Source organism: Nerophis ophidion, linkage group LG09 (assembly GCF_033978795.1).
Source record: "Nerophis ophidion isolate RoL-2023_Sa linkage group LG09, RoL_Noph_v1.0, whole genome shotgun sequence".
Classification (NCBI taxonomy): Eukaryota; Metazoa; Chordata; class Actinopteri; order Syngnathiformes; family Syngnathidae; genus Nerophis; species Nerophis ophidion.
Window position 1 is genome coordinate 75,149,244 of NC_084619.1, and position 27,731 is coordinate 75,176,974.

Genomic DNA, 27,731 nt, shown 5'->3' on the forward strand with positions numbered 1-27,731 from the left:
CAAATGAATATTTTTAAAAATCCGCTTCAATTGTACTTTTAATTTTTCACGATTAATCACACAAGTTAACTCCTCAGGTTTGACAGCCCGACTTCTGTTCAGTGCTGTCGGATGATGAAAACATTTCCAATCAGATCAATCACACTTATCATTTTTGTGATCAATCACATACATTTGACAGCCCTACTTTTGTTGTTATGTTATGTATGTACATAATAAATGCTGTATACTTCATCAATATAATAAAGAGTCTATGCAGCCGGCCTGCGAGCGATAACGTTCTAAGAAAGTGCAAGAGGAAGTGACAAAAATGTGTGCTTCCGTGATAACACTCGCTATCTTTATTTTGTGAGAGCAGAAGTCAGAGTCTGAGAAAACACAAACCCTGCAGTAAGCCATTAAATACTGTCCAACACTGGGGATGCCAAACATGCGGCCCGCGGGCCTGAGCAGGTTCAATCCGGCACGTGAGAGGAGTTTAAGCGTGAAATTGAACTGCATTTTTAAATTGAAAGAAACTGCAGTCCTAAATGTGTCCACTGGATGTCGCAAAAGCAATTCTGTTAGGCAAGCAAATAGTTTACCAAAGAAGACGTACATGGTGAAGCGGGGCTGCAACTCCTACTCCTCGACCCAACATAAAACAAACAAAGCAGCGCCCCTAGTGGCTGTTCCCCCTCTCCTCGTTACAAGTCTCGACTTGTATGTACAGAACCTAAAGCCAGTGAAGTTGGCACGTTGTGTAAATCGTGAATAAAAACGGAAAACAATGATTTGCAAATACCTTTCATTCTATATTCAATTGAATAGACTCCACAGAAAAGATACTTAGCTCATTTGGAATTTGATGCCTGCAACATGTTTCAAAAAAGCTGGCACGGGTGGCAAAAAAGACTGATAAAGTTGAGGAATGCTCATCAAACACTTATTTGGAACATCCCACGGGTTAACAGGCTCATTTGGAACAGGTGGGTGCCATGATTGGATTATAAAAGCAGCTTCCATGAAATGCTCAGTCATTCACAAACAAGGATGGGGCGAGGGTCACCACTTTGTCAACAAATGCGTGAGCAAATTGTCCAACAGTTTGAGAACAACATTTCTCAACCAGCTATTTCGGATTTCACCATCTGCGGTCCGTATTATCAGCAAAAGGTTCAGAGAATCTGGAGAAATCCCCAAAAACTAACAATGAATGCAACATCATTGTGTAAAGGATATCACCACATGTCAAAACCACTGTCAGTAACTACAGTTGGTCGCTACATCTGTAAGTGAAAGTTAAAACTCTACTATGCAAAGCGAAAGCCATTCATCAACAACACCCAGAAATGCGCTGGGCCCGAGCTCATCTAGTAAAGGATATCACCACATAGGCTTGGTAACGCTCCAGAAAACCACTGTCAGTAACTACAGTTGGTCGCTACATTTGTAATTGAAAGTTAAAACCCTACTATGCAAAGCGAAAGCCATTCATCAACAACACCCAGAAACGCGCTGGGCCCGAGTTCATCTAAGATGGACTGATGCAAAGTGTAAAAGTGTTCTGTTGTCTGACGAGTCCACATTTCCAATTGTTTTTGGAAACTGTGGACGTCGTGTCCTCCTCAACAACGAGGAAAAGAACCATCTGGATTGTTATAGGCGCAAAGTTGAAAAGCCAGCATCTGTGATGGTATGGGGGTGTATTAGTGCCCAAGGAATGAGTAACTTACACATCTGTGAAGGCATCTGTGGAGGGGGGCGTGGTCGGCGCGCTGGCTGCAGGAGCACAGCTGACAGGTGATTAGATTGCCCAGCTGGGACTAGTTGTCTAATCACCTGTTGTCTTAATCAGTAGCGGCCGAGAGCAGCAGGGGTCGAGGGGGCTTGGAGAGACGGAGAGAACCGACACGAAAGAACCAGACTGAAAAGTCGAGACTCGTACCCATCTATTTGATGTTCAATGAAACTGTATTGAACTCTGAACGCCCGTCTCCTGTACACCTGGGAGGCCATCGCCATGGCAACATTAATGCTGAAAGGTACATACAGGTTTTGGAGCAACATATGTTGCCGTCCAAGCAACGTCTTTTTCACGGGCACCCCTGCTTATTTCAGCAAGACAATGCCAAGCCACGTGTTACAACAGCGTGGCTTCATAGTAAAAGAGTGCTGGTACTAGACTGGCCTGCCTGTAGTCCAGACATGTCTCCCATCGAAAATGTGTGGCGTATTATGAGTCATAAAAACGGAGACCCCGGACTGTTGAACAACTTAAGCTGTACATCAAGCAAGAATGGGAGAGAATTCCACCTGAAAAGCTTCAAAAATGTGTCTCCTCAGTTCCCAAACGTTTACTGAGTGTTGTTAAAAGGAAAGGTCATGTAACACAGTGGTAAAAATGCCCCTGTGACAAGTTTTTTGCAAAGTGTTCGCAAAAAAAAAATCAGTTTCTCAGTTGGAACATGAAATATGTTGTCTTCGCAGTCTTTTTAATTGTACGTAAGTTTAAAAGGATTTGCAAATTATTGCATTCTGTTTTTATTTGCGAGTTACACAATGTGCCAACTTCACTGGTTTTGTATTTTGGGCCGAAATAAAATAACAACAAAAAAACAATCTGAAGTTGTCAGAGGAATAGTTTTTTTCTTCGTGCAGCCCCCGAGTTAAAATGAGTTTGACACACCTGGTCAAAATAAGTTTGAGGACGACTCCGGATAGGACTTGCAGGTAACGACATAATTTAATCGTCTAACTGAAGACAAAACGTAAATAAAACAGACGGAACAAGGTTCCGATTGCACCGGAAGCTAAGGCTATAACTTAGCACGGACTCGAGCATGGAACAAAACTCGCTTGGCACAAACAATGAAGCCAGAAGGAGTGATCAACAAAGGCAGACTTAATAGTAGTCTCTTGATGAGACACAGGTGTGTCCCAAACAACAGGGGCAGGTGAAAATCGTGAGTAACCATGGTGACTGAACTCAGGAGGTGCACAAACCGGAACTAAAGGAGTCCAAGACGAACAGAACATAACTAAACAAAACATGAGCCTGACCATGGATCATGACAAGACAACAATGTTGATACAACATTCAAACATCGAATCCTAAATAACACTAACACCAGCGCCACTTAAGCACTTTGTCCAGTTTACATCTGCTGTGACACACCAGCCTTCACAATCAGCCTTTTCATATAAAGCCATGAAGGAATGGACGACCTCACAACAAACTTGAAAAGTTTAACAGATTATTAAGGGCTTCACGGTGGCAGAGGGGTTAGTGCGTCTGCCTCACAATACGAAGGTCCTGCAGTTCAAATCCAGGCTCGGGATCTTTCTGTGTGGAGTTTGAATGTTCTCCCCGTGAATGCGTGGGTTCCCTTCCGGGTACTACAGCTTCCTCCCACCTCCAAAGACATGCACCTGGGGATAGGCCCCTCCCACTTCCAAAGACATGCACCTGGGGATAGGCCCCTCCCACTTCCAAATACATGCACCTGGGGATAGGTTGATTGGCAACACTAAATGGTCCCTAGTGTGTGAATGTTGTCTGTCTATCTGTGTTGGCCCTGCGATGAGGTGGCGACTTGTCCAGGGTGTACCCCGCCTTCCGCCCGATAGTAGCTGAGATAGGCGCCAGCGCCCCCCGCGACCCCGAAAGGGAATAAGCGGTAGAAAATGGATGGATGGATGGATACAAATGAAGTTAAAAAGTGGCTTTGGAGCAATCAAAGCTGCTCACACGGTCAATAAGGTGGACACTATGTTTGACGGATCAACTTAATGTGTATTATATTTATCCATGACAGCATTTTTGTTGTAAATTGTGAGGTGTGTGTGTTATTATCATGGTTGTTTTTACAAATGATGACAGATGTGAACAATCAATCAATCAATGTTTACTTATATAGTCCTAAATAACAAGAGCATGTATTGTCTTTGTGTGATGATGTAAATGAGGTGTGGTTGTATTATATATTAAGTATGTGTCCATGAAAGGGCGTTTTATGACTTACGCTATGATTTTATTGTCATAATTTTATTGCATAATTGTTGTATCTCTTTAATTTAGGTAGCCAGGGACTGCAGATGGAAATGAGCTATTTAGCTATAATCTGGTACAGAACATATCTGTTTTTGAACCTAATGTTTCTGTGCATTGTCCCTTCAAATAAAGACTAAACCAGATAAACAAAAACACCACTTCCTGAAACAAGTCACTTCCCAGTTTTAGACACTTTTAGACGCTTCCTGCACCGCTTCGATCCACCCCTTCCTCTCCTCGCCGGTGGCCGCCTGGAGGTAGTAATGCGTTTCCTCCGAGGTGATGATCTCAAAGAGGTTTCCTTCGATGTCATATTTTTTGGCTTTTGTGGAAAAAAGAATGGGGGAAAAATGAAGTTTTGCAATAGAAAAGAAAGCTAGAAGAATAATCACCCACCGTCCGGCACAAACTCCAAAGCTGTCACCACGGACCCCCGCAGATAGATGGAGCCCAGGGGGTCTTCACCCTGACACATTTGGGAGAAGCAGGATGAAGCAAACCGACTTTCCCAACTTGCAATACTCCGACTTACCTTGGTGGGGTCGTAATAGTGCATATAAGGAGGGTCGTTCCTCAGAATGAACTTGCGGACTTTCCAGTTTTTCCTCCTGTGGCCCTGGGGGTGTCAACACATTGAAGTTGGACGCAGGTGAATCATCCAGTCAAGGCTTTAGAGGCGTCGCCCATACCTGTTTGAGCAAGCAGCCTTGCTTGACGATGTTCCCTCGGAACTCCTCCTTCAGAAGAGAGTCCTCGTCACTGGAGTAGCCTTCGCAGAAGAATCCGCTGTCTGCCTGTCGCAAAACCACGCAAGACATTGGAGTACCAGTCCCTTATCGTTTTCTAGAGCAGTGGTTCTCAACCACTAGTGTACCGTGAGATATTGTTTGGTGTGCCGTGGGAGATTGTGTAATTTCATCTAATTTGGTAAAAAAAAAAAATTTCAAACCGGCAAAAGCTCAGGAGCTCAGCAGAGTAACCGTGCAATACTCTTCCATATCAGTAGGTGGCAGCCGGTAGCTAATTGCTTTGTAGATGTCGGAAACAGCGGGAGGCAGTGTGCAGGTAAAAAGGTGTCTAATGCTTAAACCAAATATAAACAAAAGGTGAGTGCCCCCAAGAAAAGGCATTGAAGCTTAGGGAAGGCTATGCAGAACGAAACTAAAACTAAACTGGCTGCAAAGTCAACAAAAACAGAATGCTGGACGACAGCAAAGACTTACAGCATGTGGAGCAGATGGCGTCCACAAAGTACATCCGAACATGACTGGACAATCAACACCAAAATAGGAGCGTAAGAGAAGAACTACAACACTACACACAGGAACACAACAAAAATTCAAAATAAGTCAGGGCGTGATGTGATGTGGTGACAGTACACCTACTTCGAGACAAGAGCTCTAGTGATGCATAGTTGGTTATGGTTTGAATTCATATCCAACATTTACAAAAACAACTTTTTACTGTCGATATCGGCTGCTGAGTTTCATTTTTTAATGTTTTCTGAGAAAAATGTGCTTTGACTCAGAAAAGGTTAAAAAAAACACTGGTCTAGAGCGGTGGTTGTCAAACTTTTGTCACACGGTGCCACCACAGAAAAGACATGGACTGTCATGAATTGTCGAACAGTTTAAGAACAACATTGCAAGGAATGTTGGGATTTCACCGTATATGGCCCGTAATATCATCAAAAGGTTCAGAGAATCTGGAGAATTTTCTGCATGTAAGCGGCAAGGCCGAAAATTAACATTGAAAGCATGTGACTGTCAAACCCTCAGGCGATACTGCATCAAAAAGCAACATCAGTGTGTAAAGGATATCACCACATGGGCTCAGGTACACTTCAGAAAACCACTCTCAGTAACTACAGTTGGTCGCTACATCTGTGAGTGCAAGTTAAAACTATACTATGTAAAGCGAAAGCCATTTATCAACAACACCCAGAAACGCCGCCAGCGTTGCTGTGCCCGAGCTAATCTAAGATGGACTGATGCAAAGTGGAAAAGTGTTCTGTGGTCTGACAAGTCCACATTTCGAATTGTTTTTGGAAACTGTGGAGGTTTTGTCCTCTGGACGAAAGAGTAAAATAACCATCCGGACTGTTATAGGTGCAAAGTTCAAAAGCCTTCTGCCAAAAATCTGTGATGGTATGGGGGTGTGTTAGTGCCCAAGGCATGGGTATCTTACACATTGGTAAAGGGTCCATTAATGCTGAAAGGTACATACAGGTTTTGGAGCAACATATGTTGTTCATGGACGCCCCTGCTTATTTCAGCAAGACAATGCCAAGCCACATTCCGCACGTGTTACAACAGCATGGCTTTGTGGTAAAAGAGTGCGGGTACTAGACTGGCCTGCCTGTAGTCCAGACCTGTCTCCCATTTTCAATAGGAGACAGGTCTGGGTGTGAGTTTTCCTTGGTTTTCCTGAGTGTGAGTTTTCCTTGCCCTTTTGTGGGTTCTTCCGAGGATGTCATAGTCGTAATGGTTTTTACAGTCCTTTGAGACATTTGTGATTTAGAGCTATAGAAATAAACATTGATTGATAATTTACCGGTCGATCTACGTTCCCATCCTCACCTATGGTCATGAGCTTTGGGTCATGACCGAAAGGATAAGATCACGGGTACAAGCGGCCCAAATGAGTTTTCTCCGCCGTGTGGCGGGTCTCTCCCTTAGAGATAGGGTGAGAAACTCTGCCATCCGGGAGGAACTCAAAGTAAAGCCGCTTCTCCTCCACATGGAGAGGAGCCAGATGAGGTGGTTCGGGCATCTGGTCAGGATGCCACCCGAACGCCTCCCTAGGGAGGTGTTTAGGGCACGTCCAACCGGTAGGAGGCCACGGGGAAGACCCAGGACACGTTGGGAAGACTATGTCTCCCGGCTGGCCTGGGAACGCCTCGGGATCCCCCGGGAAGAGCTAGACAAAGTGGCTGGGGAGAGGGAAGTCTGGGTTTCCCTGCTTAGGCTGTTGCCCCCGCGACCCGACCTCGGATAAGCGGAAGATGATGGATGGATGGATGATAATTGATTGAAATGTGCGGCACATTATGATAACGATAATGACCCACACTAGAAGTTTTTATGAGGGTGTCTGTTACTACATTTTATAGATATACTTCCATTGTGTATATAAAACATATTACATATTGTTATGAAGGTGTCTGTTACTGCATTTTATATATATACTTTCAGTGTGTATATAAAACATATTACATATTGTTATGAAAGTGTCTGTTACTACATTATATATATATATACTTTCAGTGTGTATATAAAACATATTATATATGGTTATGAATGTGTCTGTTACTACATTTGATATATATATACTTTCAGTGTGTATATAAAACATATTACATATGGTTATGAAGGTGTCTTTTACTACATTATATATACACTTGCAGCATAGGTAAAAAATGTTGATGGTGGGCTTTGAAGACGTCAACATTGGCTCCCATTAGCTGCATCATGAAAGTGTCTTTTTGCATTTTTATTATTTATTATATTTTTTAAATTATTATTTTTTTAGGCCTCCACAAATCTGTCAATCATTTCGCCCTGGTATTGAGAAACAACCCTGGAACTCTCCCTGCTCTGGTAGGGATCGAGCACCCCGAGAAAGGGTTTATAAACGGCCCTGCCTAATAGCTAAATATGGGGAGATAATTTAGTATGTTTATGATTTCAGAAATGTTAACGCTTGTCCTCGACTTACAAAGTAGTAAAAAGCATTGGTCTGGTCCAAGAAAACAGAGTTTTCGCCGCTCTCTGCCCCCTCTTTGGAGAGATCCCCGGCAGGCTGCAGGAAGCCCTCGTTCATAAGGCCGGTGGACAACATCAGCGCCTCAGGCCTGTTCCGAGCCTTCTCCTTGGAGATGAGCCAGTCTATCACCGTGGAGCCTTCGAGGCAAACACAGTGGAAGTGTGACCTTTTTGCACAGTCCCAAGAAAAGGAAGCACAACCAAAAAGAGAAATGGCACCAGTGAAGCAGTGGTTGAAGATGCGGTTCTCCCGCTCCAGTTTTAACTCTTTGACCCCTTCGTCTTGGTCTCTCAGTAGAGTGTACAGCTGACTGTTGGAACACAAAAGAAACAATTCAATGGACTTCTAGTCGAGTCCACGGTCATAATTCAAAGATTCTTACGCAAGGTCAACCGTGTCCGGCAGGCGAATGGAGCGTCTTGTGGACTTCCTAGCGAACTTTTTCCCCCCTTGCAGACAACTGATAGCCCTCTTGATGTCTTTCACCCACAATTCTCTCTCCTCCACATGCGAAGCTTGGAAGAAGTGGTCCTGCTTCTTGAGTGTGGTGATCTTGAACACCAGCTGAGGAGTAAGCCCGCAAAGTCAAACCCCCACACCTCCCAAAACATGGACGATCAGGTTTAAATAACTGCTTCCGTACCACTCTATTGCCACAATCCTGGCAAGGATTGACAAGCGTGGCACCCTTCAGAGGGATCATTCCTTTAGGGGACTGATCCGTTTTCTTCTTGTAGAATTCCACGCCATCGTCGGACAAGACCACCCACACAGCTGTCCAGTAGTTCAACACTGAACGCTGTGGACGACACAAACATGCTTGATCAAACAATGGTTATTGTTTACCTTATGTTTGTACCTAATGTGTACGGTGCATTAGTATTAATTGGTAGCTAGATTTGGTAGCCACGTGGACACCAGATTTTTAGCTACCAGTTTGTTCTTGGACTCTGTCTACACTAAGCCAGACAACCCCTTAAACGAATAATTATTTAGCCTAAGCATCGTTTCAGCCACACTAATCTATCGTTAAAGGTCCACCTCCTTGGACATTTTTTTACACAGGTAAGTCAGCCGTGTATTTCTTGAGTCTCTTAGCTTTCTTTGTATGGACTCATTGATCGTTTACCAACTGAGTTCGGAGAGGAAGTGAAATCAAAAAGACCGCGCCCCACACAGGTAGTGAGGTCAGAAAGAAGGCGCCATAGCCAGCTACATGACAACCGGAGCTAACCACTGGAAAGATGGAGGCGAGTCATCTTAAGAGAAGGAAACGTGCGATTGCAGCTATTTCAGATACAACACATCATAGGCGGCAAGAGAACTTTCGAATGTCCAGGTCAGCTGTGCTTTTACTTACAGAAAAACATAGTCCCTTCTGGCCGGTTTAAGCACCGAACTATAAAGAAAGGAAGAACAAGAAGCAGGGAATCAGGCAGAGACGGAGTTCAATTTTGCTCATGAGGAGAACGCATGGTGCTGCACACTCAGTTACAGTCTCAGACTACGCTCTGAGGAACAGTCCATGCGCTCCTCTATTTATTCAGTGGAGGAGGTCCCTAGTTACATGCTGAGGCTGCTTCTAAAGGGAGGGGTCACACATTACGCGAGCAGCTCAGTACGCACAATACGTGATTATTCAGAACGGGATGTGCTAGGGGTTTTGTGATTGCGCCCTGTCTCTGCTTTGTCTGCTGTGGATATTGCTTATCTTCGTTGAGGTGCTGGTTCGTCTGCGGCGAGGCCACTCCTCACATGCAGAGGAAGATAACAAGTTGTGTGCCCTTGCACGAGAAGAAAAAGTACAGCTTGAGCACAACATAAGAGTTTTGTGATAACATATATAATTATTCCAACATATTCCAACATAATGTGATAAGAAAAGGTGGGGTGTGCTTTGTATTACCTGGCCGTCAAGTGAGGACTACGGAAAACATCGAATGTATTTGAACTGGCAAAGCAGACCGTATCAGTTATTGTCCGCCAGGTCTCAACGTCTCGGTCCAGAGTATATAAAGTCACCAAAAAGGAATGGACAATGAAGGTGAAGGCAAAAGCGTTAGGAGTGTCCTGACCAGATATCTAGATCCCTAGATTGATTGATGTAAAATGTTCTTTATCACATTGTTTACGTGTCTAATAAAGACTTGGTTCATTGATGATGGCTTATGTGTGATTCACGACAATAGGGCCCCACAGCACACTGGATTCCAGTTAATCGAAATACCACAACACTGGATATTGTTCAGATAATTCAATTTAATTGAAGAAGTTGCTCACAAAGCAACACTGGAGGTGACTGCGACATGCGCGTTTTCCACGTATGCGTAGTAGGTCGCGTTGCGCCGGCGAGCGGAGGGGGGCAAAGGGGTCTGTGGAGAGGCGGGGCCGGCGGTCCGACGGCGAGGCAGGGCACGCCGGAGCCCGGCCCAAGATGGAGGCGTGGACGGCGAGGCGGGGTGGGAGTGACGCCGCAATCGAGATCAGGTGCGTGGATCTCGCACCTGGGAACAATGAACTAATCTGCTCTCGCTGTATAAAAGGGCAGCAGAGGAGTGTGAGGAGGAACGAGTTGGAGAGACCACAGGGCAAGCAGCAACCCATGCAGAGAGCGCGTAAGGCAGAAAAGCGAAACCGAGGAGCAAGCAGTGAGAGCGGCAGAGCTGAAAAGCAACCCGCAATATCAATCAATCAATGTTTACTTATATAGCCCTAAATCACTAGTGTCTCAAAGGGCTGCACAGACCACTACCACATCCTCGGTAGGCCCACATAAGGGCAAGGAAAACTCACACCCAGTGGGACGTCGGTGACAATGATGACTATGAGAACCTTAGAGAGGACGAAAGCAATGGATGTCGAGCGGGTCTAACATGATACTGTGAAAGTTCAATACATAATGGATCCAACACAGTCGCGAGAGTCCAGTCCAAAGCGGATCCAACACAGCAGCGAGAGTCCCGTTCACAGCGGAGCCAGCAGGAAACCATCCCAAGCAGAGGCGGATCAGCAGCGCAGAGATGTCCCCAGCCGATACACAGGCAAGCAGTACATGGCCACCGGATCGGACCGGACCCCGTCCACAAGGGAGAGTGGGACATAGAAGAAAAAGAAAAGAAACGGCAGATCAACTGGTCTAAAAAGGGAGTCTATTTAAAGGCTAGAGTATACAAATGAGTTTTAAGGTGAGACTTAAATGCTTCTACTGAGGTGGCATCGCGAACTGTTACCGGGAGGGCATTCCAGAGTACTGGAGCCCGAACGGAAAACGCTCTATAGCCCGCAGACTTTTTTTGGGCTTTGGGAATCACTAATAAGCCGGAGTCCTTTGAACGCAGATTTCTTGCCGGGACATATGGTACAATACAATCGGCAAGATAGGATGGAGCTTGTTGAAAAATAAAGAAGTCTACACCGGCTCGCGGAATGTCTGTGCTTGGTGGTCCTTGGAACCCCACGCGACGGCTTGAGACGGTCACAGGGTCTTAAAGACCATTGTGTGTGTGTGGACAAGGATAAGGTTAGGTGGGATTTACCCCGGATAACCTTGTCTGGCTTAGTGGAGAATGGCCCTTAGAAACTTCTGTCTGTTTGGGCACCCGATTCTGTGGAGTGATACGAAGGCAAACTGTTTACCTTGTTACTTTGTTATATTTGGCCGTACGATCGCCGGAAACCAAATTGAGGCGTAAAAATACAAATATATACATTAAATAAAAGGTCTCAAACTCAAATAACTTTGGGTGCTGTTGAAAGTACAGTCTGGGTGAGGCTGGGCAACACAAGTTATTCACTTTAGATTCACGTTGAGTTTCCAATAACTTTTGACGTGTGTTTGGGGGTCGTTGTCCTGTTAGAACACCCAACTGTGCCTAAGACCCAACCAAGACCCAGAGCATAATACTACCACCACCATGCTTGACGGTAGGATTTGTGTTCCAGGGATTAAAGGCCTCACCTATTCTCCTCCAAACATATTGCTGGGTGTTGCGGCCAAACAGCTAAATATTTGTTTAATCTGACCACAGAACTTTCCTCCAGAAGGTCTTATTTTCGTCCATGTTACGTCAGATGAAACAAAAATTATTCAGGACAACCTAAGATCATCTACCCGGCCGTTGGGTCTTCGGCGGAGTTGGGTGTTCCAACAGGGCAAAAGTGGAAAAGGATTGATTGATACTTTTGTTAGTAGATTGCACAGTTCAGAACATATTCCGTACAATTGACCACTAAATGGTAACACCCCAATAAGTTTTTCAACTTGTTTGATCTGTGTTTGTTAGCTTTAGCCATTAGCGGTGGCAGTCTGTCGACTATGACGCCAGCGCTTTTGAATCTTTTCACCGGTTTGTGTTCCCTTCGGTTAATAAAAAGGTTGAATGTGCTTCGATGGCTGTCATAACTTCTTGTCAACAAACGATGTATTGTTTGGATGGCAGGTTTCTCACTTAAATCATTGATTTGTTGTTCATCATTCCCATTGTCTACAGTTGTGGTGAAAAGTTGACATACACTTGCAAAGAAAATGGCCGTCTTGAATTTCCAATAACTTCTGACGTGTGTTTGGGGGTCATTGCCCTGTTGGAACACCCAACTGAGCCCAAGACCCAACCTCAGGGTTGATGATGTTAGGTTGTCCTGAAGAATTTGGAGGTCATTTTTCCTTTTCATTGTCCCATTTACTCTCTTTAAAGTCTTATATTTGTCCATGTGATGTCAGATGAAACAAAAATTCTTCAGGACAACCTAAGATCACCAACCCCGAGGTTGGGTCTTCGGCGGAGTTGGGTATTCCAACAGGGCAAAAGTGGAAAAGGATCTGTGTTTGTTAGCTTTTCCTGTTAGCAAGCGCATTTGAGTCTTTTCGCCGGATTGTGTTCCCTTCGGTTAATAAAAAGGTTGAATGTGCTTCGGTGGCTGTCATAACTTCTTGTAAACAAACGATGTATTGTTTGGATGGCAGGTTTCTCACTTAAATCATTGATTTGTTGTTCATCATTCCCATTGTCTACAGTCGTGGTGAAAAGTTGACATACACTTGAAAAGAAAATGGCCGTCTTGAGTTTCCAATAACTTCTGACGTGTGTTTGGGGGTCATTGTCCTGTTGGAACACCCAACTGAGCCCAAGACCCAACCTCTTGGTTGATGATGTTAGGTTGTCATGAAGAATTTGGAGGTCATTTTCCTTTTTCATTGTCCCATTTACTCTCTTTAAAGTATTATCTTTGTCCATGTGACGTCAGATGAAACAAAAATTCTTCAGGACAACCTAAGATCATCAACCCGGAGGTTGGGTCTTCGGCGGAGTTGGGTGTTCCAACAGAGCAAAAGTGGAAAATGATCTGTGTTTGTTAGCTTTACCCGTTAGCAAGCGCGTTTGAGTCTTTTCGCCGGATTGTGTTCCCTTCGGTTAATAAAAAGGTTGAATGTGCTTCGATGGCTGTCATATCTTCTTGTCAACAAACGATGTATTGTTTGGATGGCAGGTTTCTCACTTAAATCATTGATTTGTTGTTCATCATTCCCATTGTCTACAGTCGTGGTGAAAAGTTGACATACACTTGAAAAGAAAATGGCCGTCTTGAGTTTCCAATAACTTTTGACGTGTGTTTGGGGGTCAGTGTCCTGTTGGAACACCCAACTGAGCCCAAGACCCAACCTCAGGGTTGATGATGTTAGGTTGTCCTGAAGAATTTGGAGGTCATTTTTCCTTTTCATTATCCAATTTACTCTCTTTAAAGTCTTATCTTTGTCCATGTGATGTCAGATGAAACCAAAATTCTTCAGGACAACCTAAGATCATCAACCCGGAGGTTGGGTCTTCGGCGGAGTTGGGTGTTCCAACAGAGCAAAAGTGGAAAAGGATCTATGTTTGTTAGCTTTACCTGTTAGCAAGCACGTTTGAGTCTTTTCGCCGGATTGTGTTCCCCTTTGGTTAATAAAAAGGTTGAATGTGCTTCGATGGCTGTCATATCTTCTTGTAAACAAACGATGTATTGTTTGGATGGCAGGTTTCTCACTTAAATCATTGATCTGTTGTTCATCATTCCCATTGTCTACAGTCGTGGTGAAAAGTTGACATACATTTGAAAAGAAAATGGCCGTCTTGAGTTTCCAATAACTTTTGACGTGTGTTTGGGGGTCAGTGTCCTGTTGGAACACCCAACTGAGCCCAAGACCCAACCTCAGGGTTGATGATGTTAGGTTGTCCTGAAGAATTTGGAGGTCATTTTTCCTTTTCATTATCCAATTTACTCTCTTTAAAGTCTTATCTTTGTCCATGTGATGTCAGATGAAACCAAAATTCTTCAGGACAACCTAAGATCATCAACCCGGAGGTTGGGTCTTCGGTGGAGTTGGGTGTTCCAACAGGGCAAAAGTGGAAAAGGATCTGTGTTTGTTAGCTTTACCCGTTAGCAGGCGCGTTTGAGTCTTTTCGCCGGATTGTGTTCCCTTCGGTTAATAAAAAGGTTGAATGTGCTTCGGTGGCTGTCATATCTTCTTGTAAACAAACGATGTATTGTTTGGATGGCAGGTTTCTCACTTAAATCATTGATTTGTTGTTCATCATTCCCATTGTCTACAGTCGTGGTGAAAAGTTGACATACACTTGCAAAGAAAATGGCCGTCTTGAGTTTCCAATAACTTCTGACGTGTGTTTGGGGGTCATTGTCCTGTTGGAACACCCAACTGCGCCCAAGATCCAACCTCAGGTTTGATGATGTTAGGTTGTCCTGAAGAATTTGGAGGTCATTTTTCCTTTTCATTGTCCCATTTACTCTCTTTAAAGTCTTATCTTTGTCCATGTGACGTCAGATGAAACAAAAATTCTTCAGGACAACCTAAGATCATCAACCCGGAGGTTGGGTCTTCGGCGGAGTTGGGTGTTCCAACAGAGCAAAAGTGGAAAAGGATCTGTGTTAGTTAGCTTTACCTGTTAGCAAACACGTTTGAGTCTTTTCCCGGATTGTGTTCCCTTCGGTTAATAAAAAGGTTGAATGTGCTTCGATGGCTGTCATATCTTCTTGTAAACAAACGATGTATTGTTTGGATGGCAGGTTTCTCACTTAAATCATTGATTTGTTGTTCATCATTCCCATTGTCTACAGTCGTGGTGAAAAGTTGACATTCACTTGAAAAGAAAATGGCCGTCTTGAGTTTCCAATAACTTCTGACGTGTGTTTGGGGGTCATTGTCCTGTTGGAACACCCAACTGAGCCCAAGACCCAACCTCTTGGTTGATGATGTTAGGTTGTCCTGAAGAATTTGGAGGTCATTTTTCCTTTTCATTGTCCCATTTACTCTTTTTAAAGTCTTATCTTTGTCCATGTGACGTCAGATGAAACAAAAATTCTTCAGGACAACCTAAGATCATCAACCCGGAGGTTGGGTCTTCGGTGGAGTTGGGTGTTCCAACAGAGCAAAAGTGGAAAATGATCTGTGTTTGTTAGCTTTACCCGTTAGCAAGCGCGTTTGAGTCTTTTCGCCGGATTGTGTTCCCTTCGGTTAGTAAAAAGGTTGAATGTGCTTCGATGGCTGTCATATCTTCTTGTAAACAAACGATGTATTGTTTGGATGGCAGGTTTCTCACTTAAATCATTGATTTGTTGTTCATCATTCCCATTGTCTACAGTCGTGGTGAAAAGTTGACATACACTTGCAAAGAAAATGGCCGTCTTGAGTTTCCAATAACTTCTGACGTGTGTTTGGGGAATCATTGTCCTGTCGGAACACCCAACTGCGCCCAAGACCCAACCTCTGGGTTGATGATGTTAGGTTGTCATGAAGAATTTGGAGGTAATTTTTCCTTTTCATTGTCCCATTTACTCTCTTTAAAGTCTTATTTTTGTCCATGTGACGTCAGATGAAACAAAAATTCTTCAGGACAACCTCAGATCATCAGCCCGGAGGTTGGGTCTTCGGCGGAGTTGGGTGTTCCAACAGAGCAAAAGTGGAAAAGGATCTGTGTTTGTTAGCTTTACCTGTTAGCAAGCGCGTTTGAGTCTTTACGCCGGATTGTGTTCCCTTCGGTTAATAAAAAGGTTGAATGTGCTTCGATGGCTGTCATATCTTCTTGTAAACAAACGATGTATTGTTTGGATGGCAGGTTTCTCACTTAAATCATTGATTTGTTGTTCATCATTCCCATTGTCTACAGTCGTGGTGAAAAGTTGACATACACTTGCAAAGAAAATGGCCGTCTTGAGTTTCCAATAACTTCTGACGTGTGTTTGGGGGTCATTGTCCTGTTGGAACACCCAACTGAGCCCAAGACCCAACCTCTTGGTTGATGATGTTAGGTTGTCATGAAGAATTTGGAGGTCATTTTTCCTTTTTCATTGTCCCATTTACTCTGTTTAACGTATTATCTTTGTCCATGTGACGTCAGATGAAACAAAAATTCTTCAGGACAACCTAAGATCATCAACCCGGAGGTTGGGTCTTCGGCGGAGTTGGGTGTTCCAACAGAGCAAAAGTGGAAAAGGATCTGTATTTGTTAGCTTTACCTGTTAGCAAACGCGTTTGAGTCTTTTTGCCGGATTGTGTTCCCTTCGGTTAATAAAAAGGTTGAATGTGCTTCGATGGCTGTCATATCTTCTTGTAAACAAACGATGTATTGTTTGGATGGCAGGTTTCTCACTTAAATCATTGATTTGTTGTTCATCATTCCCATTGTCTACAGTCGTGGTGAAAAGTTGACATTCACTTGAAAAGAAAATGGCCGTCTTGAGTTTCCAATAACTTCTGACGTGTGTTTGGGGGTCATTGTCCTGTTGGAACACCCAACTGCGCCCAAGACCCAACCTCTGGGTTGAAGATGTTAGGTTGTCCTGAAGAATTTGGAGGTCATTTTCCTTTTTCATTGTCCCATTTACTCTCTTTAAAGTATTATCTTTGTCCATGTGACGTCAGATGAAACAAAAATTCTTCAGGACAACCTAAGATCACCAACCCGGAGGTTGGGTCTTCGGCGGAGTTGGGTGTTCCAACAGAGCAAAAGTGGAAAAGGATCTGTATTTGTTAGCTTTACCTGTTAGCAAGCGCGTTTGAGTCTTGTTGCCGGATTGTGTTCCCTTCGGTTGATAAAAAGGTTGAATGTGCTTCGATGGCTGTCGTATCTTCTTGTAAAAAAACGATGTATTGTTTGGATGGCAGGTTTCTCACTTAAATCATTGATTTGTTGTTCATCATTCCCATTGTCTAGAGTCGTGGTGAAAAGTTGACATACACTTGCAAAGAAAATGGCCGTCTTGAGTTTCCAATAACTTCTGACGTGTGTCTGGGGGTCATTGTCCTGTTGGAACACCCAACTGCGCCCAAGACCCAACCTCTGGGTTGATGATGTTAGGTTGTCCTGAAGAATTTGGAGGTCATTTTTCCTTTTTCATTGTCCCATTTACTCTGTTTAACGTATTATCTTTGTCCATGTGACGTCAGATGAAACAAAAATTCTTCAGGACAACCTAAGATCATCAACCCGGAGGTTGGGTCTTCGGTGGAGTTGGGTGTTCCAACAGGGCAAAAGTGGAAAAGGATCTGTGTTTGTTAGCTTTTCCTGTTAGCAAACGCGTTTGAGTCTTTTTGCCGGATTGTGTTCCCTTCGGTTGATAAAAAGGTTGAATGTGCTTCGATGGCTGTCGTATCTTCTTGTAAACAAACGATGTATTGTTTGGATGGCAGGTTTCTCATTGATCTGTTGTTCATCATTCCCATTGTCTACAATCATGTTGACATACACTTGCAAGGAACATAATGCCAATGTCAATAACTTTTGACATGTGTTTCCAATAACTTTTGACCAAGACCGTAAATATTATATTTGTAGTGAGTTCACTTATTGTCGAAACGTCTAAAACCGAGGAAGTAGCTTGTTTCCTTTCTCACCAAGTAGTCCTCTCTGATCTATTGTGGCTCCATCACTTTGCTGCTTTTAATGATGATGATAAGCAGCAGTTCCATTGGCAGCAAATCAGGTCCAGAGCATAACACTACCACCACCATGCTTGACGGTAGTTAAGGTGTTCCTGGGATTAAAGGCCTCACCTTTTCTCCTCTAAACATATTGCTGGGTTTTGTGGCAAAACAGCTCTTTTTTTAATTTTTTTATGAAAACAAACAAATTTAGCTGGACTTCACCGATTTTGTCAAGACGAGTGGTCATAAATTCAGTCGAAACCTTTTAAACCAAGGAAGTAGCTCGTTACCTTTTTCACCAAGTATCCCTCTCTGATCTGCTGCGGCTCCATCACTTTGCTGCTCCTGATGATGATGATGATGATGATGCTTCACTGCTGTAGTCTTCTAATAACATTCCATCTCACCCAACTTTTTTATTGCCTCTGCATCTGCTGCAACGCCTTCAACACCATAAACGGCTAGAAGGAAGTGTCCCAATGTGTGTGTGTGTGTGTGTGTGAGACAAAGACACAGTGTTTTATCTACTTCTTCTATTTCCGCGGCATGAAGGCCTGATGTTTCTATTTATATATGTCACTCAGCTTTTGACACATTTTCACAATTCGATGGTGGGGAAGCTTCTTTATCCAGGAGCTTCCTGAATGTCATTGACTCTTTTAACTTAGTAGAGTCAGTGTGTGGTTCTACACATGAACGCGGGCATACACTAGACCTCGTACTATCTTATGGTTTTATTGTTGACAATGTTGTTGTTGGTGACACGGTGTTCACTGATCACAGTCCTGTTATGTTCAATTTAAGTTTTGAACCTGATGTAAAGCCGCTTTGTTTACTGAGTCCATGCAGAGTATATCACACTCTGCAGACACGGAACAATTGAAGTGCTCTTTTCTTTCGACATGTTCTAAGATTCTGGATAGTATAGCGCCCCTCAGAGCTATACGCCCCAAACCAAAACAGGAGCCTTGGCTCATTGAACGCACACGCACAGCTCGGCGTGAGTGGCGAAGGGCGGAGCGCAAGTGGAAAGGGGATCACTTGGATGTCTCCTATCAAATTTTAAAAGAAAACTGTCAAAATTATCAAAGTGTGGTTAAAGCTGAGAAAAGAAAATATTTGTCGGACTTAATTTTAAATAATATCAGCAAGCCACGTGTTCTTTTTAATACTATTAGTCCATCCATCCATCATCTTCCGCTTATCCGAGGTCGGGTCGCGGGGGCAGCAGCCTAAGCAGGGAAGCCCAGACTTCCCTATCTCCAGCCACTTCGTCTAGCTCTTCCCGGGGGATCCCGAGGCGTTCCCAGGCCAGCCGGGAGACATAGTCTTTCCAACGTGTCCTGGGTCTTCCCCGTGGCCTCCTACCAGCTGGACGTGCCCTAAACACATCCCTAGGGAGCCGTTCGGGTGGCATCCTGACCAGATGCCCGAACCACCTCATCTGGCTCCTCTCGATGTGGAGGAGCAGCGGCTTTACGTTGAGCGTGTAATACGGGTAATACTATTAGTAATGTTCTTAAACCGAATCCAGCCACTTTGCTGGAGATGACAAGATAGATAGATAGATAGTACTTTATTGACTCCTTCAGGAGAGTTCCTTCAGGAAAATTAAAATTCCAGCAGCAGTGTACATAGTTGAGATCAATTTAAATAAAAGTAAAAAGTAAATAATGGGGGTTTAAATGGAAACAAAATAGAGAAATATTACAAAAAGAATAAAAACAATGAGAATAACAATATAACAGTAAAATAAGAATATAACAAGACAAAGTAGGCAGTAGTGACCATGTTATGAAAATGTATTGCACTGTTATTGTTTTGCATCCCCTGTCATCCTAGTACCCCCCGCCCCCCCAGAGAGGAGTTGTACAGTCTAATGGCGTGTGGGACAAAAGGAGTTCTTGAGTCTATTAGTCCTGCACTTGGGATGAAGCAGTCTAGAACTGAACAGGCTCCTCTGGCTACTGATAACACTATGCAGAGGGTGACTGGCATCATCCAGGATGCTCACTAGTTTGTCAACAGTCCTCTTCTCTGCCACCGTCACCAGTGAGTCCAGTTTCATTCTGATTGTAGAACCGGCCCGCCTGATCAGTTTCTCAAGTCTGGAGCTGTCCTTCTTAGATGTACTGCCCCCCCAGCACACTACCATGTAGAACAGAACACTGGCAACCACAGACTGGTAGTACATCCACAGGAGTTTTCTACAAATGTTGAAGGAGTGCAGTCTCCTGAGGAAGTACAGCCTGCTCTGTCCTTTCTTGTACTGGTGGTCCGTGTTGACAGTCCAGTCCAGCTTATTGTCCACCCAAACCCCGAGGTACTTGAATGAGTCCACGGTCTGTACCTCAACTCCCTCGATCACAATAGGTTGTGACCGTGGACTCGACCTCCCAAAGTCAATGACCAGCTCCTTGGTCTTTGACGGATTGAGCTGTAAGAGGTTGGTGTGGCACCAGACAACAAAGTCCCTCACCAGGTTCCGAAACTCCTCCTCTCTGCTGTCCCTGATGCACCCGACGATGGCTGATGTACAGGGTGAAGAGAAGAGGGGCCAGCACCGTTCCCTGCGGTGCTCCGGTGCTGCTGATCACAGTGTCGGACGTGATGTCCTTCAGTCTGACAGACTGTGGCCTGTCGGTGAGGTAGTTCCAAATCCAGGCAACCAGGCAGGGGTCCACTCGCATTTTGTAGAGCTTGTCCTGAAGGAGGCGGGGCTGGATGGTATTAAAGGCACTCGAGAAGTCCAGGAACAGGATCCTCACAGTGCCATTTCCCTTATCCAGATGTGAGTGGGCTCGATGCAGCAGGTAAAGGATAGCAAGTGAAACTTGTGAAAAATTTCTCTCCTTTTTTAACGACATGGTTGCTTCTATTCGGGCAAATCTTTATCGTTTTCCGTTGAGTTTTAATGTGGCCACTCAGTGCTCGACTGTGTTCTGTCACTTTGAGTCCGTGTCCATGCCTGAATTTACAGGAATAGTCGGCAAGCTAAAACCCTCGTCATGTCCCACAGACCCACGCCGTAGCCTGGCCCAAGATGGCGGCGAGGAGGCGTGGCCGGCAGTCCAACAGCGAGGAGGGCATACCATAGCCCAGCCCAAGATGGCGGCGAGGAGGCGTGGCCGGCAGTCCAACAGCGAGGAGGGCATACCGGTACCAAAGTTTTTTGATAGTTTTAGGTACATTTTGAAATAAGGGGAACCATAAAAAATGGCATTATTGGTCTTATTTGAGGAAAAAATCTTAGGGTACCTTAAACATATGTTTATTATTGCAATTTAGTCCTTGAATAAAATAGTGAACATTCTAGACAACTTGTCTTTTAGTAGTAAGTAAGTAAACAAACAAAGGCTAGAAAACTAACTAGAAAATAAAACCGGTACCAAAGTTTTTTTGATGGTTTTAGGTACATTTCAAAATAAGGGGAACCAAAAAAATTGCATTATTGGCTTTATTTGAGGAAAAAATCTTAGGGTACCTTAAACATATGTTTATTATTGCAATATAGTCCTTAAATAAAATAGTGAACATTCTAGACAACTTGTCTTTTAGTAGTAAGTAAACAAACAAAGACTAGAAAACTAACTACAAAATAAAACCGGTACCAAAGTGTTTTTGATAGTTTTAGGTACATTTCGAAATAAGGGGAACCACAAAAAATGGCATTATTGGCTTTATTTGAGGAAAAAATCTTAGGGTACCTTAAACATATGTTTATTATTGCAATTTAGTCCTTAAATAAAATAGTGAACATTCTAGACAACTTGTCTTTTAGTAGTAAGTAAGTAAACAAACAAAGACTAGAAAACTAACTAGAAAATAAAACCGGTACCAAAGTTTTTTTGATAGTTTTCGGTACATTTCGAAATAAAGGGAACCATAAAAAATGGCATTATTGGCTTTATTTTAGGAAAAAATCTTAGGGTACCTTAAACATATGTTTATTATTGCAATATAGTCCTTAAATAAAATAGTGAACATTCTAGACAACTTGTCTTTTAGTAGTAAGTAAACAAACAAAGACTAGAAAACTAACTACAAAATAAAACCGGTACCAAAGTTTTTTTGATGGTTTTAGGTACATTTCGAAATAAGAGGATACCACAAAAAATGGCATTATTGGTTTTATTTGAGGAAAAAATCTTAGGGTACCTTAAACATATGTTTATTATTGCAATTTAGTCCTTGAATAAAATAGTGAACATTCTAGACAACTTGTCTTTTAGTAGTAAGTAAGTAAACAAACAAAGGCTAGAAAACTAACTAGAAAATAAAACCGGTACCAAAGTTTTTTTGATGGTTTTAGGTACATTTCAAAATAAGGGGAACCACAAAAAATGGCATTATTGGCTTTATTTGAGGAAAAAAACTTAGGGTACCTTAAACATATGTTTATTATTGCAATATAGTCCTTAAATGAAATAGTGAACATTCTAGACAACTTGTCTTTTAGTAGTAAGTAAGTAAACAAACAATGGCTAGAAAACTAACTAGAAAATAAAACCGGTACCAAAGTTTTTTTGATGGTTTTAGGTACATTTCAAAATAAGGGGAACCACAAAAAATGGCATTATTGGTTTTATTTTAGGAAAAAAACTTAGGGTACCTTAAACATATGTTTATTATTGCAATTTAGTCCTTGAATAAAATAGTGAACATTCTAGACAACTTGTCTTTTAGTAGTAAGTAAACAAACAAAGACTAGAAAACTAACTACAAAATAAAACCGGTACCAAAGTTTTTTTGATGGTTTTAGGTACATTTCGAAATAAGGGGAACCACAAAAAATTGCATTATTGGCTTTATTTGAGGAAAAAATCTTAGGGTACCTTAAACATATGTTTATTATTGCAATATAGTCCTTAAATAAAATAGTGAACATTCTAGACAACTTGTCTTTTAGTAGTAAGTAAACAAACAAAGATTAGAAAACTAACTAGAAAATATAACCGGTACCAAAGTTTTTTTGATAGTTTTAGGTACATTTTGAAATAAGGAGAACCACAAAAAATGGCATTATTGGCTTTATTTGAGGAAAAAATCTTAGGGTACCTTAAACATATGTTTATTATTGCAATTTAGTCCTTAAATAAAATAGTGAACATTCTAGACAACTTGTCTTTTAGTAGTAAGTAAACAAACAAAGGCTAGAAAACTAACTAGAAAATAAAACCGGTACCAAAGTTTTTTTGATGGTTTTAGGTACATTTCAAAATAAGGGGAACCACAAAAAATGGCATTATTGGCTTTATTTGAGGAAAAAAACTTAGGGTACCTTAAACATATGTTTATTATTGCAATATAGTCCTTAAATAAAATAGTGAACATTCTAGACAACTTGTCTTTTAGTAGTAAGTAAACAAACAAAGACTAGAAAACTAACTACAAAATAAAACCGGTACCAAAGTTTTTTTGATGGTTTTAGGTACATTTCGAAATAAGGGGAACCACAAAAAATTGCATTATTGGCTTTATTTGAGGAAAAAATCTTAGGGTACCTTAAACATATGTTTATTATTGCAATTTAGTCCTTAAATAAAATAGTGAACATTCTAGACAACTTGTCTTTTAGTAGTAAGTAAACAAACAAAGACTAGAAAACTAACTAGAAAATAAAACCGGTACCAAAGTTTTTTTGATAGTTTTCGGTACATTTCGAAATAAGGGGAACCATAAAAAATGGCATCATTGGCTTTATTTTAGGAAAAAATCTTAGGGTACCTTAAACATATGTTTATTATTGCAATATAGTCCTTAAATAAAATAGTGAACATTCTAGACAACTTGTCTTTTAGTAGTAAGTAAACAAACAAAGACTAGAAAACTAACTACAAAATAAAACCGGTACCAAAGTGTTTTTGATAGTTTTAGGTACATTTCGAAATAAGGGGAACCACAAAAAATGGCATTATTGGCTTTATTTGAGGAAAAAATCTTAGGGTACCTTAAACATATGTTTATTATTGCAATTTAGTCCTTAAATAAAATAGTGAACATACTAGACAACTCGTCTTTTAGTAATAAAACTAACTAGTGTCATGTTTTGTATAGTTACGTTCTGTTTGGTTAAAACTCCATTAGTTTCTGTATTTACGCATCCTTGTCTGTTTTGTCACCATGACAACCATTAGCATCACCTGCCTCATTCATGCGACTCACGCACCTGTTTCACTCATGTCATTATTATTTAAGCCTGTTTTTTTCAGTCGGTCGTCCTGGTGTCATCACTCTGCTTCATGTTTACTGTTTCAGGTCATTTCATAGTTCATGCTGCTCTGCTCTCGCCACCCTAAGTGTTTTTGTTTCCTTAGCCAAGTTTTGTCTTCGCCTGTTTAATGCTACTCATAAATCTAATCCCCAAAATATGCTTTTATTATGGTAATATATTCGTTTGTCCACTAGAGGACGCCACAAACACAGCAAGCAAACAAAAAGAGTGAAACAACAAAGCAGTGAACGAGCCGCCACGTTGTTAGAAAAACGACCTCATGTGACTACAAACAGAATTTAAAAACGTCAGAAAGGTGACACAGTAAAACGTGGGGAGTAAACGTCGGGGAAGAAATACTCGTCTCGCGGTGATGCGCTCAGGCCGCACGCTGGCACTCCATCAAGGTGGACGTTTACCAGACTCTTGTCCCATCTGCATTAAATCAGCTTTTCATCAGGTCGGGGGCTACGGAGGAACATGAACACACCACTCTTTATGACTCTATTGATTAGTCTCGGAAGGTGGTGCAGGTGGGAGTGGGTGGGGGGGGGGGGGGGGGGCTGTCAACATGAGTCATGTGGGGCTGAGGTTCCCGGTGGAAATGGAGCAGGACGTCCAGAATTCTGATTTCCCTGAGAGGCAAAGGGGCAAATAGGACGTGGAATCGTTGATATCGGTCCGTGTCGAGGGTCAAACTCCCTCCCTTCCCCACCTGCCAGATGCTGTACTTCAAATCCAGATACACGGCCATCTTGTGGAGTTAGTAACCACTACATGAGGCAGTTGCCTACAGCCACAGCTGTTCATGCAACTTAGGTTATGAACTGTTGGAGATCACGCGTGCTAATTTAAATACAGAAGTCAGAAATATTTTATTAATCCCAGAGGGGAAAATTACAATTTTCAGCACAATTCCATTTAAGATCAAACTAACATTACAGGGAGACAGAACAGGGTAAATCATTAGAGGGAGACAGAACAGGATCAAATATTACAGGGAGACAGAACAGGATAAAACATTATGGGGAGACAGAACAGGATGAAACATTACAGAGAGACAGAACAGGATCAAACATTACAGGGAGACAGAACAGGATAAAACATTACAGAGAGACATAACAGTATCAGACATTACAGGGAGACAGAACAGGATAAAACATTATGGGGAGACAGAACAGGATCAGACATTAGGGGGAGACAGAACAGGATAAAACATTATGGGGAGACATAACAGTATCAGACATTACAGGGAGACAGAACAGGATAAAACATTATGAGGAGACAGAACAGGATCAGACATTAGGGGGAGACAGAACAGGATAAAACATTAGAGGGAGACAGAACAGGATCAAACATTACATGGAGACAGAACAGGATCAGACATTAGGGGGAGACAGAACAGGATAAAACATTATGGGGAGACAGAACAGGATCACACATTAGGGGGAGACAGAACAGGATAAAAAATTAGGGGGAGACAGAACAGGATCAACCATTAGGGGGAGACAGAACAGGATAAAACATTAGGGGGAGACAGAACAGGATCACACATTAGGGGGAGACAGAACAGGATAAAACATTAGGGGGAGACAGAACAGGATCAACCATTAAAGGGAGACAGAACAGGATAAAAGATTATGGGGAGACAGAACAGGATCAGACATTAGAGGGAGACGGAACAGGATAAAAAATTACGAGGAGACAGAACAGGATAAAACATTAGAGGGAGACAGAACAGGGTAAAACATTACGAGGAGACAGAACAGGATAAAACATTACGAGGAGACAGAACAGGGTAAAACATTACGAGGAGACAGAACAGGATAAAACATTACGAGGAGACAGAACAGGGTAAAACATTACGAGGAGACAGAACAGGATAAAATATTACAGGGAGACGGAACAGGATAAAACATTATAAGGAGACGGAACAAGATCGCTGACAGGTGCGAACTGAAGCATTTAAGGCAGGGATATTCAACTAGATTTTCTGAGGGCAACATTTCCAGAAGGCTAAGGATGGGGGGGGACTTCACTGTTAAGTCCTACTTTGTACAGTCTGGGTGTTACACGGTCATGTAGAGTCCTGGTCAAAAGTTTGCATACACCTGTAAAGGACATTATGTCATGGCTGTCTGGAGTTTCCAATCACTTCTACAACTCTTATTTTGTTGTGATTGAGCAAAAATATGCTTTTTGATCTGTCGGGGACCGCTGTTGGTCTTGAACCCCGAGATGCAGAAATGGCAGGCGCAGAGCAGGAAAACATGACTTTAATGTCAAAATGCAGGGAAAACCAGAGCCAGGAGACGGGCAACAGCATACAGGATACAATCATAGAGCCCTGGCTGGAGGGCGAGGCAGGCATAAATAGTAGCCTGATTGGCATTTGCAAGCAGGTGTGCCAGTCTGCCAGTCGGGGACAGGCGAGGGAAACGAGCGCTCAGGGACACATGCAAGATGTGAAGTGAAGTGAATTACATTTATATAGCGCTTTTCTCGACTGACTCAAAGCACTTTACATAGTGAAACCCAATATTTAAGTTACATTTAAAGCTGTGTGGGTGGCACTGGGAGCAGGTGGGTAAAGTGTCTTGCCCAAGGACACAACGGCAATGACTGGTATGGCAGAAGCAGGGATCAAACCAGGAACCCAAATATACATACAGCAATGTTAATATTTGCTTACATGTCCCTTGGCAAGTTTCACTGCAATAAGACGCTTCTGCTTGAATTGTTGACCACTCCTCTTGACAAAATTGGTGCAGTTCAGCTAAATGTGTTGGTTTTCTGACATGGAGTTGTTTCTTCAGCATTGTCCAGACGTCTAAGTCAGGACTTTGGAAAGGCCATTCTAAAACTTTCTTTCTAGTCGGATTTAGCCATTCCTTTACCACTTTTGACGTGTGTTTGGGGGTCATTGTGCTGTTGGAACACCCAACTTCGCCCAAGACCCAACATCCGGGCTGATGAGTTTAGGTAGTCCTGAAGAATTTGGAGGTAATCCTCCTTTTTCATCGTCCCATTTACTCTCTGTAAAGCAGCAGGTCCATTGGCAGCAAAACTCACCCAGAGCATAACACTATCACCACCATGCCTGATGGTAGGCTGGTGTTTCTGGGTGTTTCGGCCAAACAGCTCAATTTTTGTTTCATCAGACCACAGAACATTCCTCCGGAAGGTCTTATCTTTGTCCATGTGATGTCAGATAAAACAAAAATTCTTCAAAACAACCTAACATCATCAACCCGGAAGTTGGGTCTTGGGCTCAGTTGGGTATTCCAACAGGAAAATGACCCCAAACACACTTTAAAAGTGGTAAAGGAATGGCTAAATCAGGCTAGAATTAAGGTTTCAGAATGGCATTCTGTCAGGTTCAAACACTGATGACAACTATTAACCAGACAAGAAGCAAGGAATCATGCAGAGACAGAGTTACATTTTGCTCAATTGAGAAGAGACGTTTTTTTTGTCTTTCGTTACAGATTCAAACTACGCTCTAAAGTTCAGCCCACATGCTCCTGTATTTTTTTGGGGAGGTCCCTGGTTACATCACGGAAGCTTCTGCTATATGAATATGTGACTATTCAACAAATGCAAATGTGCTGACACTCGTGATATCGCCTTGTCTCTGCTCCGTCTGCGTCACGGCATAGCAGGCCGAGTCACTCGAACAAAAAATCTGCTTAGTGAGAAGAATGATCTAATCAGACAGAAAATAAGCAAGCCTTATTTGCGATATTTAATCTTACTTAGATTTCAGTTTTTGCTTTGCCCGAGGCAAATCCTTATACATGTAT

The 27,731-nt window shown here is 42.6% G+C and overlaps 1 protein-coding gene across 2 annotated transcripts; it reads right to left on the reverse strand.

The window, feature by feature from the left end:
- Nucleotides 1-318: 318 nt before the first annotated feature.
- Nucleotides 319-18,194, reverse strand: plek (pleckstrin). 2 transcript variants are annotated; one of them, XM_061911780.1, is made up of 9 exons: nucleotides 18,005-18,194; nucleotides 8,442-8,597; nucleotides 8,181-8,362; nucleotides 8,017-8,108; nucleotides 7,751-7,935; nucleotides 4,723-4,827; nucleotides 4,566-4,649; nucleotides 4,430-4,499; nucleotides 319-4,355 (listed from the first exon to the last, which is right to left on the reverse strand). In XM_061911780.1, exons 1-9 carry the CDS (start codon nucleotides 18,044-18,046, stop codon nucleotides 4,219-4,221), a joined length of 1,053 nt encoding a protein of 350 aa, XP_061767764.1. In that variant the 5' UTR covers nucleotides 18,047-18,194; the 3' UTR covers nucleotides 319-4,218. The 2 variants fall into 2 exon arrangements, with proteins under 2 accessions (XP_061767764.1, XP_061767766.1); XM_061911782.1 differs by having other exon boundaries at nucleotides 4,723-4,823; nucleotides 7,747-7,935.
- Between the last annotated feature and the right edge of the window lie 9,537 nt (nucleotides 18,195-27,731).

Excerpts from the sequence above, each read along its gene's own strand:
- plek (XM_061911780.1), bottom strand. The coding sequence starts at position 18,046 with ATGGAGCCGCAGCAGATCAGAGAGGGATACTTGGTGAAAAAG. Across the intron at positions 7,936-8,016 it reads CTTCAACCACTGCTTCACTG|GCTCCACGGTGATAGACTGG; the intron begins GTGCCATTTCTC and ends TTTGCCTCGAAG. Across the intron at positions 4,828-7,750 it reads CCAATGCTTTTTACTACTTT|GCAGACAGCGGATTCTTCTG; the intron begins GTAAGTCGAGGA and ends GTTTTGCGACAG.